This window comes from Octopus bimaculoides, chromosome 6 (genome assembly GCF_046866305.1).
Source record: "Octopus bimaculoides isolate indiv1 chromosome 6, ASM4686630v1, whole genome shotgun sequence".
NCBI classification, from domain to species: domain Eukaryota; kingdom Metazoa; phylum Mollusca; class Cephalopoda; order Octopoda; family Octopodidae; genus Octopus; species Octopus bimaculoides.
Genome location: NC_142933.1, coordinates 69,892,511 through 69,907,977, shown reverse-complemented (window position 1 = coordinate 69,907,977; position 15,467 = coordinate 69,892,511). Strand labels below are relative to the sequence as shown.

General features: G+C 38.7%; 1 protein-coding gene across 7 annotated transcripts in view; it reads left to right on the top strand.

Annotated features, from left to right (window-relative positions):
* LOC106877926 (uncharacterized) overlaps positions 1-15,467 on the top strand; it is a 452,094-nt gene that overhangs the window by 25,283 nt on the left and 411,344 nt on the right. For 2 of the 7 annotated variants that reach the window (XM_052968723.2, XM_089354027.1), the window contains exon 2: positions 6,985-7,079. The exons of 3 other annotated variants lie outside the window; for them this stretch is intronic. In XM_052968723.2, the coding sequence (XP_052824683.1) occupies positions 6,989-7,079 (91 nt within the window). In that variant the 5' untranslated portion in view covers positions 6,985-6,988. Of the gene's footprint in view, positions 1-234; positions 334-6,984; positions 7,080-9,775; positions 9,958-15,467 lie in introns of those variants that run through there. 2 more of the 7 variants (XM_089354028.1, XM_089354029.1) reach the window with 2 other exon arrangements.

Sequence of the window (15,467 nt, the reverse complement as noted above, 5' to 3'; positions counted from 1 at the left end):
AAAATTATCATTTAAAAAAGTATCCCTGCGTGGTATGTCTGCTCCTCGCAGTTAGTTTAAGGAGAAATTTTTTTTTCAATGTTGTAAGGTAAAACTGCCTTCCGCAGTTAACGGTTATAAAATTTCGAGCCTATATATCTGTTACCCTCGATCAAATGGTTAAAGTAGCACTTTGTGAAATCTAACCTCTTACTTCTTACCAGCAGCCTAAAAAAAAATTATCTTTTTTTAAAGCAGGTAGAGCCAATCGTAGAAGTTGACAACGTAAACACGCCATACACACAGAAGACAGAAATTCTTGAAGCTAGAACACATATTACAATACAAAGTAAAGTAAGTAAAAACAGCGCACCAAACGTAGTATTGAATGCAATCACAGTTGCAAGTATTTGGCCAACAGAAAGAAACCACTGCGTTATACAAATATAGTAACCGCAGCGTACACAATACCAGTCTTACCTTCTACCACCTAACAATCTCTCCAATACCAACTTGATGAAATCGCCAAATTACTCTACACATCAGACCATACTCATGTCTAGAATCGAACTTGTGACCTTATGATCATAATCGTGAATCTAACAACCCCTAATTATTAGGTTACATGCCTTCATATACATGTGTGTGTGTGAGTATTTCTTTCGCTATATATCGGTTTCAAGTGAAGGCGCAATGGCCCAGTGGTTAGAGCAGCAGACTCGCGATCACAGGATCGCGGTTTCGATTCCCAGGCGTTGTGAGTGTTTATTGAACGAAAACACCTAAAGCTCCACGAGGCTTCGGCAGGGGATGGTGGCGAACCCTGCTGTACTCTTTCACCACAACTTTCTCTCACTCTTACTTCCTGTGCCTGTAATTCAAAGGGTCAGCCTTGTCACGCTGAATATCCTCGAAAACTACGTTAAGGGTACACGTTAATTTCACGAGCAGGCTGTTCCGTTGATCGGATCAAATGGAAGCCTCGACGTCGTAAGCGACGTAGTGCCAACAACAAATATCGGTTTCGAATTATGCCACAAGGCCGGCAATTTCAGGAGATGGGGTAAGTCGATTACATCGACCCCAGTGTTCCATTTTTACTTACTTATTTTATCGATCCTGAAAGAATGAAAGGCAAAGTCGATCCCGGCGGAATTTCATCTTTCGTCGTATTATATATATATATCGGTGCTATTTGAACAAAATCCTTAAGTTTATTATGAAGGCTATCCGTTTGTCGCTCATGCTGTTAGAAATGCTATGAACCAGTCAGTAGCAACCTTCTTATTGGAATTCTGTAACGGCGCTATAGTTCACATGCTGCGATATATATGCAACAAAAAAATAATAATAATAATAAATGCTAACTATAACAAATAAACAAATAAGGAATTATAAGTAACATCATGAACTTAGCACATCGCTACATTTGTATATAGGAATGGAAGGTCGCGCAAAGGAAATTACAAATGTATCTACTTCTACCCCCCCTCTCTCTCTCTCTCTCAGCATTTTGTGCGCGCATGTGTGTGTCTGTGTATGTAATAATAATCATAATCTTTCCAGCGCTTCATACACACTTCTGACTGACTGTGCGTGCGTGCGTGCACGGCCATGTTATTTTGTATAGCACATATTCACATGTAGCTGTTTACTGACAGTCAGCCGCAACCCTGTCTATGTTGAATGCGTTTACATTACATACACACACACGTGAAGCTCTGTATACGCACACACACACACACACATACACACGTTCGAGGGCGCGCATACACACAAATCCACGTGTATCTGTTTACACGAAATCTAACTTACCACTTGCCGCATCTTATAGAACAATCGTCGGTGGGGAATTTTCTTTACTTCATCGGCTGTTACGTAAAGCAAAACTGTGGCTGCGATACTGGTGTTTATGGTAGCGATGGCGGTGATGAAAAATACTTATGATGGTGGTGGTGGTGATGGCAAGTCTAGTAGTGGTGGTGATGTAATATTTTATCTTGAATTATTTTAGTGACTGGGCTGCGGCCTTGCTGGGGCACCCATTTCGAAAAGTTTAGCCGAAGAAATCAATCCCACTAATATTTTTTTTTCCTCTTTTAAAAACTGCTACTTATTGTATCGACATTCTTTTGCTGAGCCGCTAAGTTACGGGGACATAAACAAACTGGTTGTTAGGCGGTGATGGGGGACAATACACACACACACACACACACACACACAGATGTGACCGGTTTCTTTCAGTTTCCGTTTTCCAAATCTACGCATTAAAGGCTTTGGTCGGCCTGAGGCTATTGAAGGAAGCATTTGCCCAAGGTTCCAAGCCGTGGGACTGAACCCGGAACTATGTAGTTGGAAGCAAACTTCTTCCCCCCCCCCCACACACACACACATACACACGCACGCGTGCATATATTCGTAGATGCTATACGCTTATGTAAGCGGTCAGTCACATCCCTTACGTATTGTGTTCATGCTCACATTTACATGTTATAAAGAGTGTAATCGCACATGTGGGAATATATTTACTCACATGTAGGAATATTTATGCTTGTATAAATTCAGATATACACCAGTGGAAACTAAGGTGGTATGTCAACATAGCTACTACTACACACACACACATACACACGTACATTCATATGCATACACAAATATAATTATATAAACGCAATCATTTATTTATACGTACATACATGCAGATAGCTTCAGACACATCATTACATACATTCATACGCATGAACACACACACACACACAGGCACACCAATTCGTTTAAGCACCCGCACAGTCTGGAGTTCGGATACTCTTTGAAATCATACGTATGTCCCCCCCTCTCTCTCTCTCACTCTCTCTCTCTCTCTCTCTCACTCTCTCTCTCTCCCTCTCTCCCACACGCCAGCATGCATGCACGCACACAGAAGCACATACACATCCTCACGCACGCATTTCAACCTGTTTAGACTCGCAGAAATCAACGGACAGTTCGCAGTTTGAGAGTAAATTTACACACGAATAACACATAGTCGATTACATCGACCTCTACTCATTACTCCACCAGTACTTTTTCTTTTCTTTTTTTATCAAAAACACAAACGCCAGCGTTATATATAGCAATTTAATGTTTGTGTACATAACACCATATACCATAAGCACACACATACACACACGCGCGCACGCCAAATTTTCCATGCTCAGTTTGCACCGCCAGAACAGCAAAGCATACATACGTACTTACATATTAGATGCAGTACATAATAGCTACATAACCGTGGCTCTCTCTATATAAGTCCTATCTAGGTGACCTGAAACTCGCTGCTTTGCTGGTATGTTAGAAGGGTGGAGCTCTGCTATAACGTGGCACTTAACTATCCATCCAGACCACACACCCATGCATCCAGCCTTCATTCTTCAGATTTTCAGCTTTGTTTACAAACACGTACACACACACACACACACACACACACACACACATACTCACATGCATACACATCTCTATGGAATTCCTTTAGCTGTTGGGAAGTAATAGTAAAATTCGTCTCTAATCTTTTGATTTGTTTCAGTCATTAGACTGCGGCCATGCTGGGACATCGCCTGGAAGAATTTTTTTGTCGATTGAATCGACTCCAGTACTTGTTTTTTGTTTTTTTTTCTTTTAAGTCTGGTATATATTCTATCAAATTTTTGCTGAACTGTTAAGTCACGGGGATGTAAACACACCAACACTGGTTCTCGAGCGGTGGTAGGGGACAAGCACCGACACGAAGACACACACACACACACACATATATATATATATATATATATATATATATATATATGTTCAAAAAAGAAAAACGACATAAAAACAACAAAAAACAACAACGCAAGGACGTGATACAGATATTGTGTTAGTGGATGCTCAGAAACACACACACACACGACGGGCTTCTTTTCAGTTTCCGTCTACCAAATCCACTCACAAGCCTCTGGTCGACTTGAAGCTATAGTAGAAATACTTGCCCAAGGTGCCATGCAGTGGGATAGAATCTTTAAAAAAAGAAACATTTTTACTGTAGTCAATGTGATACGTTAATATAGATTTACAAATGCGCCGGGATCGGTATGGTTGGAACGTCACTTATGTACATGTCTACTTCGATTACAAATGACCTGTGATTAAATATAAGTAACATATACAGCATATGCACACGTGAATACATATTTATTGTACACTCTCGAATTCTGTAACTTACTTGTTTCTGATACTGGACTGCAGCCATGCTGGAGCACCGCGTTGAAATGTTTAGTCCGCCCCAATACTTTTTTTTTTTTTCATTCTGCTACCTATTCTATTGATCTCTTGTGCCGAACCGCTAGGTGAGTTACGGAGGACGTAAATAAGCTAACACCGGTTGTCAAGTGATAGTAGAGGACAAACACGGACACACAATCACAGTTGTGTGTGTGTGTGTAGAACGAGCTTCCTCTCAGTTTCCGCCTACCAAATTCATTCAGAAAGCGTTGATCGGCTCTAAGTCATAGTAGAAAATGCTTTGTAGTGAGACTGAACCCAAACCCTTGTGGCTGCAAAGCAAGTTTCTGAACAGTTATGCCACTCTCTATCTTTCTCCCATATATATATATGTATATGTGTGTACACACACACACCATGGCATACAAACTACAATGGTTACCATTATGTACATATTTCTGTGGATTCCTGGGCCGTCTTAGAGACAAATCAATGCACAAGGTTCTATAGTATTTATTTACTGATAGCGAACCACAGCATACATTGTCAGAATTGTGCTCCTGGACCCGTGAGGCTCCTGGGCAACTTCCCAGTGTGCCCATGCCTTACCACGGCAGTGATGGATGTCATACTATATATATATATATATATATATATATATATATATATATATATATATATAATGGATATTAGCGTCAAAGCTCTCTTTTAAATTTAAAACTTTGGATATATAACCAAGGAGAACGATCCTTAAGGAGTCTACTTTAGACTTCTTGCGGTGAAATCTCTTGCTGTATTGGTAACGATTACATGTTTTTCTATAAACATATATATATATATATATATATATATATATATATATATATACTCTAATGGCTACTGGAGTATCGATGCGACTGTTACTACCGTGGTATCAACACAAGAGTCGTGAACCATGATGGAGCTGTGGTTACTCAGCCTAGTAATTGGACTGTAGTCAATAATGCATTTATGTATATGTAGCTTGGTCTTTTTTCTTCTGTTTGGAGCAGGTGAGGTGGGGGTGTTTCAACTGTATGGATTGTCCCTTTGTCTCTGGTTGCAAGTGACGAATCCAACACTCACCATGGCTTAAGAAGCGTTCAAGCAAACCAGCTGGATTTGCTTCAAACAATGTACAAAGCTAAATCCAGATTCCACAATATGCGAACTTGGAAAAACTAGTAAAATAGGTTCAAAAGTTGCTCATGGTTTGAGGGTATTTTGATAGATTTTTTCCTTTTGTTTTGAAAAAAATCTGAATCTTTTCGGTTGGAGCCAAATTGTTCGTTCATTTAAAATAACCTGTACGTTTTAAACGGGCTGTACGTGAACGAAACAGCACCAATGAACATCACACTTGATCAGACATTATAATAGCTGTGGGTAACAACACACACATACAGGTGTGAATATTGATATGAACATAGAGCTGTAGGGATAACAAAGCACACAATTATGAGTACACAGTTCAATCATATACAAAGGGAGGAGCAGTTAGCAGTGCACACACAGCAGTGGGTGTTAATACGCACGGAACTTTTTGTGCCAACTCAGATAAGCTGAAAAACACTCACGCACGCCCGCTCGTACATCGCTGGCGGATACCAAACACGCACGAGACACTGAGTAGAAATACAGATACAACTATAAACACCAATGATATTGCTTCTGTATGCTAGGATGTGTTACTCATGTCTGAAGTGGTTTTTCCAACCACCTCTGTATGTTCTGCTTTATCTTTGCTTTCATTTTCCTTTTTGTTTTTTTGTTTTTTTTTTTCACGAACGAACTTTGAAAAGTTTGCCCTATAGGTTTTTGTTCTTTTTGTATTTTTAATTGTTTGTCCAGTTCTTAGTACCATTTGGCTTTGACAATATCGTCTGCGATTTTCAGCATTTCTTTTCTAGTTTTTCTTTCTACTTTCCGACACTCACCCATTTTCTATTTTTATTCACTAACTGTTTCTATTTCTGTCGGTTAGTCCTGTAACTTCTTTTCGAGCTTTTAACCCGGCTGTTTCTTCTGATATTTTGTTTGAAGTTTCTTTGAAATAGGCTTATATACTCTGTCTATGCCGGGACTTCTCAAAGTGATCTATATAGACCTTTAGCTTTTTCTCTTTGTGGGAATAAATAAAGTTCGAGGGTTCACAGGGATTAGATTTACTAGCTTGCATTTAAAAATCCCTTTATAACAGAACAAAATTCACTGCGTAATATATAATAGTTACCAGATATTGTCACACCTTGGAGAATGTCTGATCAAGTGTGATGTCCATTGGTGCTGTTTCGTTCACGCACAGCCCGTTTAAAACGTACAGGTTATTTTAAATGAACGAACAATTTGGCTCCAACCGAAAAAAATCCAGATTTTTTTCAAAATAGAATGAAAAAAATCTATCAAAATACACTCAAACCTTGAGCAACTTTTGAACCTATTTTACTAGTTTTTTCCAAGTTCGCATAGTGTGGAATCTAAGTTTAGCTTCGTACATTATTTACTAAGCTAACAGAGTAGCACTCCAAACGTAGAATGTGGTGATGTCCGACTCAAACTCACTAACCTGCAATTTAATCTTCATGATCTTTTCAATGTTTACCAAACCCATCTACCTTGTTCAAAACTAATTCAAGCATTAGAAAAGCGTTTGTATTTTGAGTTTACTGATCTTTTTTCTTGTTAATTAAGCACTAGTACATCTGTTATGTTTTCTCATTGAATATTCGATGATTTTTTTTTTTTTTGTTTAAGGTGAATGGAAATTAAATTTTGTAACAAAACATTTGAGAAATACTGGTCTACGGCCAATCGTCTCAAACTAACACTAAGATGCGAAAGTGAGCCTTGTATGTATTTCAAATTTTGAACTACGTTTTTATCTGCAACTTTGTTCACATTATATCGTTGTATGTATGTATGTATTAGTACAGTTGGACAGTGACGGACTCCGCCGGGTTTTAAAAGGGCGCCCAAGGCATGTTGTATGCCACGACGGCGCGTTTGGTTCTCCATCAAGAGTTGAAAGACCCATAATTCATTATCGCCTTCTGCTGGACGATCATAATACGCCCTGAAAATATCTAGGACACCTAAGAACATGAAACTTCCAGTCACGATGTATTATCATTACTAGGCTATATGTATTTCATTTAATATGTATTTCACTATTTCCCCTCTTATGTATGCATTGAATATTTCAATTTTGTTCGTGTAAACACCTATAATTCATTATACATACGCACACATCATATATATATATATATATATATATATATATATATATATATATATATATATGAGATCCCTACATTTTACTGCTGGTGTCCGCCCACCTCCCGTGCAGGCTGTCAATCATCTGTCAAGCCCGACTTTATGGCGCCACTCCACCCTATCTACGTCACCATCAATCACCGAACGCTTTTATAGCTAATGTATTTGTTCAACACTGCAAACAGTCAGTTGAAACTGGCTGCTCTGCAATCTCTCTCCCACTATCTCTCTCTTTCTCATTCTCTCTGACTCTCTCTTTCTCTCTCGCTACTCTTTCTCACTTTTTCTCTTTCTCTACATCCTTTTGCCTTACGCACACACACACACACAAACACAAACACATACACACACACACTTTATGCCTCTCTCTATTCCAGTATTATTATCTTCCCTTTTTCTCCCTCCCTCCCCCCTCTCTCTTTCTCTATTTTTCTCTTGCTCACATACTCTCACTTGCTCATGATTCTCTCTTTCTACTCTCTCTCCTCTTTCTACTCTCTCTCTCTCCTCTGTCTACTCTCTCTACCCCGTGGTTCTTCTCTTATTCTCTCTCTCTCTTTACCTCCCCTTTCTGTTTTATCCCCCACCTCCTTTGCTCTCTCATTCGCTCTTCTGTCTTCTCTTTTCGTTTACTCACCTTTTCTCTCTCTCTATCACTTTCAATTGTTTTTGTCTTTCTCTGTCTTTCTCTCTCCTAATTGTTCTTCCTTTCTCCATGTCCCTCCCTCCTCTGCTTCATTATCACTCTCGCTGTCTTTCTTTAGCTCTTTCACCCTCATTTACTCTGCTCTGTCTTCTAATTCTCTCTCTCTCTCTCTCTCTCTTCATTTGTTTGTGCTTCTTTTCTTTCTCTAAATCTCCTTTGCTCCTCGACTTCTCTTCCATCTCTCTCTCTCTCTTTCTCTCTCTCCATTTGCTTCTTTTCTTTCACTGAATCTTGTTTACTCCTTTACCTCTCTATCCTCTTCTATTCTCTCTCTCTCTCTCTCTTCATTTGTTTGTGCTTCTTTTCTTTCTCTAAATCTCCTTTGCTCCTCGACTTCTCTTCCATCTCTCTCTCTCTCTCTCTCCATTTGCTTCTTTTCTTTCACTGAATCTTGTTTACTCCTTTACCTCTCTATCCTCTTCTATTCTCTCTCTCTCTCTCTCTCTCTCTCTCTCTCTACGCCCTTTCTCCATTTGTATGCGTTTCTCTTCTTTCTCCATATTTCGTTTGCCCCTCTACCCTCTTCTATTTCTCTCTCTCTCTCTCTCTCTCTCTCTCTCTCTCTCTCTCTCTCTATCTATCTATCTATCTATCTATCTCCCTCTCTCAATACTAACCTTTTTCTCTTCACCTTTTTTCCTTTCACTCACACCCGGCCTCTCTCTCCCACTTCTCATCGTACTTCTTTCTTTTTACATTCACCTACTTCTGATGACAGCTTGAGGCTACTCTCTGTGTCAACACTCAACGCGTTTTACGCTGTCCCTCTCGTTGCCTTGCATTTCTGAGTGTAACTCTCGTCAGCGATTATGACATCATTGCTTTTCAGTACTGATTAAGTAAGTACCTAAGACCACTGGATTTGCAAAGACAGAATAGAGAGTCAGACAAAATACTTGGCTAGCACGTACCTGCAAAGGTAACTTCGTGGACACTCGACTTCCTAGAAGTAGTAATCTAATCTCACGTAAATCAACCTTAACCGATTTAGCAAAAGAAACAACGGTTCTGTTTCCACTATATCTTTCATATTTTGTTTTTTGGACTGCGGTCATGCTAAGGCTCTATGTTGAAGGGTTTAATCAAACAGATTGTTCCAAGAATTTACGCTTTATTTGGAAGTTTTGTACTTATTTTATTGTCTCTTTTGCCGAACCGCTGTTTGATATAATTGACATCCCCTCCGACCCTACACCATCCTAAAAAAATTGAGCTCTTAATGCCTATCATAGATTCGTGTTTTCCTTCCCTGAAACAAAAGAAAAAAATTTTTCAAGCTACACAAAAAACTTTGTGTGACATAGACTAAGCCTTGTCGCGCAGTTTCGATCCTCCAATTAAATGTTTCCTCCACGCTCAAAAATATGAATGTTACAACATGACTATTTCCAGTGAGAAAATTGCAACAAGGCTGCGTGATAGTTGTGCCAGACGTGGTATGCAGACCATCATAAAACTTGTTTTATGCCTCTCTTCCTGTGCATTGCGTTATTATCTTTCTCTTTCATTTTACGAATTCAGTATGCACACGGGCATTGCATGTTCATACTTTTCTTTCCAGTTCCTACTCAAAACTTTTTATAGATCACAACCATCTCATGAACGTGCGTTCTTGTAGAGCGTTTCGTGCTCCGATGGCCGTGAAAAACTATGAACGTCACAACATAACTATTTGAAATATGAACGTCACAGCGTATTTTCAAAAATTCAATTAAAATCATTTCATACTGGTCATTATGGAAAAGAAGGTTAGTAGTCTGGGTTTGCTTACAGAGCCACGTGGATGCATTGGTCCTCCCTAATTGCTCGCTTCGGTTTAAGGTGATACTATACACCCATGCACAATTCCTACTGTTGTATGTCATTCTTCATTATCCCTTTCTTAATATATATTGATTTCAAATTTTGGCACAAGACCATCAATTTCGGGGTACTTATTTTATCGACCCTCGGGCAAAATGCTTAGCGGCATTTCGTCCACCTGCTCGTTCTGAGTTCAAATTCCGCCGAAGTCGACTTTGCCTTTCGTCCTTTCAGGATCAATGAAATAATATCAGTTGAACACTGGGATCATTGAAATCGACTAACCGCCACCCCGCAAATTACTGGCCTTCTACCAAAATTTGAAAGCAATGTATATTACGCAACTATAAATCTATACTAACGGCACCCGTGTAAGTTCCATTGTTATTTTCAAAGCTGTAAACTGTTGGAATTTTATGGAGAGACATGATATATATAATTTCCTTTCAGTTAAAACAAAAAGGTTTTAGTGACACATTTGATTCTTGAAATAAAGTAAAGTTTGCCTAGGCGTTCTTTGCAAAAAACATCTTTGAATACTATATACTTTGTTATGCACATATTACCTCTTTTGCCTAAAGAGTTTGAGTTTGTATCATTTTTCTCTGTACGCCAAGAAATAAAACAATTTTAACTGTGGCATGAAATCGATGATATAATCTAACTATAATATTATTCAGCCACGGTTTGACGTTGGTAAAGCTTTCACAAATCTCAATTCACTGAGCTGCATCTTTTATTTCCGTACGAAAGAAATGTGGTCATGGTTGGACTTGAACCCACAGTTCCGGTAAACGAATCACGGTAGTTACTCCACTGCACTATGGATTCTAAAAAATATCTATCATTATCAATCACACACACACACACACATATATATATACAAAAATAAGAGGAATGACCAGCAAAAGTGGACTCCTATATGCTAGAAATAGATGCCGAGTCATCTAACCACGAAAAATATGTTCTCAGTAAAAATTTAGCGACAGATATTTTCGAGTGTAAATTTTAACAGGTGAAACCATGGTACGTAGGTTAATCGTTTTTTTTTTTTAATTTTTATTTAGTATTTTTTCATTTGTCTTGCCCTTTTACAGTCTGTTGTGTCGCTAAATTTTTACTGAGAACATATTTTTCGTGGTTAGATGATTCGGCATCTATTTCTAGCATATAGGAGTCCACTTTTGCAGGTCATTCGTCTTATTTTTGTATGTAATATAATTTTAATCTTCGGATTTTTTTAATATGCTAGACCACTGGTTTTAATTGATTAATATCAATTTCTACCCTTATTAATAAATTATATATATATATATATATATATATATATATACCTAATTTAAAATATATATTGTCTGTCAGTCACCTTTCGAATAATTGATTGATTTCGATCTTGTTCCATAATCAGTGTTGCATTTGTTGACTGCAGCAGAATATTATAAGATAGATTTGAAATCGTTGTGAATATTGAACATCATAATCAGTAATAGTCGTTATTGTTAATGTCGTTTAGCTCCCATGTCAAGAAACCTGTATATGGCCACTTACAATGCTAGAAATAGCAGCCAAATACCTCTGCACGCCTTGGGAAATAATATATAATGTAGTCCGCGTTGAGTGTGCATTTAAAAACGACCGGATGGTCATAAGTAGGTCCCCTGTGATCATAGCTCTGCTCAATCAGGATCGAATTAAGTCTAGTTAATAAACACCAATGTGTGTGGAGACGATTTCGTAAGATTTGCAGCTGTGGTTTGTATATACTCAGCAAAGGTGTTTAGTGCAAGTTTTGCATGGTGGAACATTCTAGAGCTGGGGTTTTCAAACTGTGGTCCGCGGACTACAGGGGGTCCGTGGACAGCAAATACTTTTTATGGGCAATTTGATTTTACATATGTTTTTTAATTGACAATAAACCTATTTGTCAAATACTGTTAAATAAATAAATGTAAAAATATGTTATTTTAAGCAAATATTTATGTATAAATTTCATAAGCGTTTATAAGGGGGGTCCCTAAGGTAAAGCCTGAAATATAAAGGGGTCCGCAAGTCAAAAAGTTTGAAAACCCCTGTTCTAGAGGAAGAGATGGTTGAGTATTGAATGGGATTAGACAGGGATGGTAGTACGAAGCTTGCTAGTTTAAAGAATAGAGCGGTTGTTGTAAGAGGTAGAGAGACAAGGAAAGGGAAGGCGAGAGAGAGATAGTGCATGTGTGAGTCTCTAACAACAGAGTATCTGTAGAATAATTGTTGTAGCGTATTGGTGAGTGGATCTCGATGGTCTTTAATTCTATTTATCGTATTTTTACTTATTTTTTATGCGATTTTGCAATGTCTATGTATTGCAACAGCACCAACCCAATTTATGTGAACAATAGTCCAATATAGTTCCTCCGTTGCTTCTTGTAGAAAGGGAAAATTAATCAGACTTGAAGTTTTTTTTTTTTGTTTTTTTTTGTTTTTGCTTTCAAGAGAAAGGTCCTTGGGATATGACAATAAAATCAACATAGTCTGTTTCAGTTGTCAAACAATATCATGATAGAAATTAAATATTGATGTATTTGTGTGGATTTTCTGATGAGAATCCGATCTGCACAGGACCGTTTCATCATCAACTTCAATGGAAAGTGTGTAATTTTATTTTATATATATATATATATATATATATATATATATGTGTGTGTGTGTGTGTGTGTGTGTGTGTGTGTGTGTGCTCCAGCATGGTCGCAGTCAAATGACTGAAACAAGTAAAATAATAAAAGAATATATATAGGAATAAGTAGCCTTCTTGCATATACATAAGCGCAGGCTTGGCTGTGCGTTTAAGATGCTTGCTTTGCAACCACGTGTTTTAGGGTTCAATCTATAACCTCGGCCCGAACAATGCCGTGTGAATGGATTTGGTTGACAGTATTGTGTGGGAATTCGTGTGTGTGTATGTGTGTGTGCGTGCGCCTTTATTTCTATCTTTGTCCCCACAATCACTTGATAAGCTGATGCTTGTATGTTTCGGGCCCCGTGACATAGCGGTTCGGCAAAAGATTCCGAGAAAATGAAATAGGTACTGGGGTTGATCTGTTCAACAAAAACCCTTTAAGGCGATGCCCCAGCATGGCCATAGTCCAGTGACTGAAAGCAGTAAAAAATAAAAGATACTGAAGTTTATCCGATATCGAAACTTTATTCGTCGCTATCCTTTCTAATGTTATTGATTGAGATTCCGTTATCAGACGCTGGATTGGCTGTGTAGTGAGAAGTTTGCTTCCCAACCACATGGTCTCGGGTTCAATCTCACTGCGTGGTACCTTGGGCAAGAGTCTTCTACTATAGCCTCGAGCCGACTAAAGCCTTTTGAGTGGATTTGGTAGATGGAAACTGAAAGAAGCCCGTCGTATATATGTATGCGTGTGTGTGTGTGTGCGCGCATCTTTTTGTCTGTGTTTCTCACTTCACCACCGCTTGACAACTGGTGTTGGTGTGTTTACGTCTCTGTAACTTAGCGGTTCGGTTAAAGAGTGATAGAATCAGTAGCAGGCTTTTAAAATGTAAGTACTGGGGGTCGATTCGTTTGAGTAAAGTTCTTCAAGGTGATGCTCCAGCATGGTCGCAGTCTAATGACTGAAACAAGTAAAAGATTTAAGATATATCGATTTGTAGATGAAGGATACATTTACGTCACGTAAGCCTTGTTGAAACCACACAGGTCAAAGTTGAAGGGTTTATTTATTGTTCTTGCGGTGAGTGCGTCTTTTAGGGCAGGAAATATTGCTAGTGGTTGGGCCCTGTATAACAAAGAGCGTTGGTCGAGTGACATGTGAGCTCTGAATTGCCAAAAGGTCAGGGGTAAGGAATGCAGGTGAGAAATTGACTGATTAATGCTTAGACCCTGTGTTAGCAAGATACCGTGAGTGGAATGATGGACAAACTGTGTAGGACAAAAATCATAGTTACAATGGTTTATTCGTTGTGGTAAAGAAGCAGTGTGGAGGCGCAATGCCCCGTGGTTAGGGCAGCGAACTCGCGGTCATAGGATCGCGGTTTCGATTCCCAGACCGGGCGTTGTGAGTGTTTATTGAGCGAAAAACACCTAAAGCTCCACGAGGCTCCGGCAGGGGATGGTGGCGAACCCTGCTATATTCTTTCACTACTCTTTCTTCCTGTTTCTGTTGTGCCTGTATTTCAAAGGGCCAGCCTTGTCACACTGTGCCACGCTGAATATCCCCCGAGAACTACGTTAAGGGTACACGTGTCTGTGGAGTGCTCAGCCACTTGCACGTTAATATCACGAGCAGGCTGTTCCGTTGACCGGATCAACTGGAACCCTCGACGTCGTAAGCGACGGAGTGCCAACAACAAAAAGAAGCAGTATTAGAGTATTGGATACATGTCCTGTGAAGCAAGCAGCAGTGCCTTATATTCTGCCATGCAAAACGTTGTAGCATATATACTATAAACATGTAGAGTAAACATTCAAACCTTTCCAAATCCTGCTGCTTTTCACATGGAATTTTTGCTTCTTATAAATCGTTTTGAGGTATCAGTCAACCTACTTTTTCTTTTTTTAAACTTTATATTTTGGCATGAAAAATTCGAATTGTATCCCGGAAAATACGGTATTATAGTAGTGACATGTCTTGTGAAGCTAGAGCCAGTGGTCTTTGTGAAGTAAGGAAGCAAATCTCCCTGTGAGCAGAGATCATTCAGCTGTTTCAATTCGGAAACGTTGAACACATTTTACTTCTTTCACATAATCTACCTCCGGCGGTCAACTATCATAGGGAAGACAACTCCTTCTAGATTAAGTTAAGTTGAGACAGGTTTGAAATTTAAATCAAAAAGCGAAGAACGGCGTACAAAGTACACACAATTTAATATTTCATTTTTCAGCACATTATAAAGATCTTAAAATTTCTGTTATTCTGCTAATGTCATTTGGTACGTAAACAATGTATTCACACCTTCCATTCATTTCTTCCTTCTTTTAAAACATGGGTTTGATGGACCAAATCAAAAGAGAAACCATTATTTTTGCGTTAAATATGCTGTCCCGTTTCGATTCCCAGTTGAATTTTCATTGAATTGTCTCCTTTAATTCTCTTAATATGTCTTAAGAAAAACATGAATATCACAACTTCCCCATCCAATTTTTCTCATCCAGAAATCTAAAGCTTCGTTGTTGTCTCCTATATTTAAGTTTGTTTTTCAGTACAGTCTGTATTCAGTCCCCTATGAATAAGAATCTCCCACACACAAGCATACGCACGCACTCGTATCAATGTCTTTCGCCTTCTCTTTTCGAATTCTCTCTCTCCCTTTTACCCTCTTTCTCTCTGACTTTCTTTCTCTCACTTCCTCTCTTTTACTCTCTCTCACTTCCTCTCATTTACTCTCTCTCTCTCTCTCTCTCTGTGACTTTCTTTCACTCTCTCTCTTACTCTCGCTAATTTCTATACGC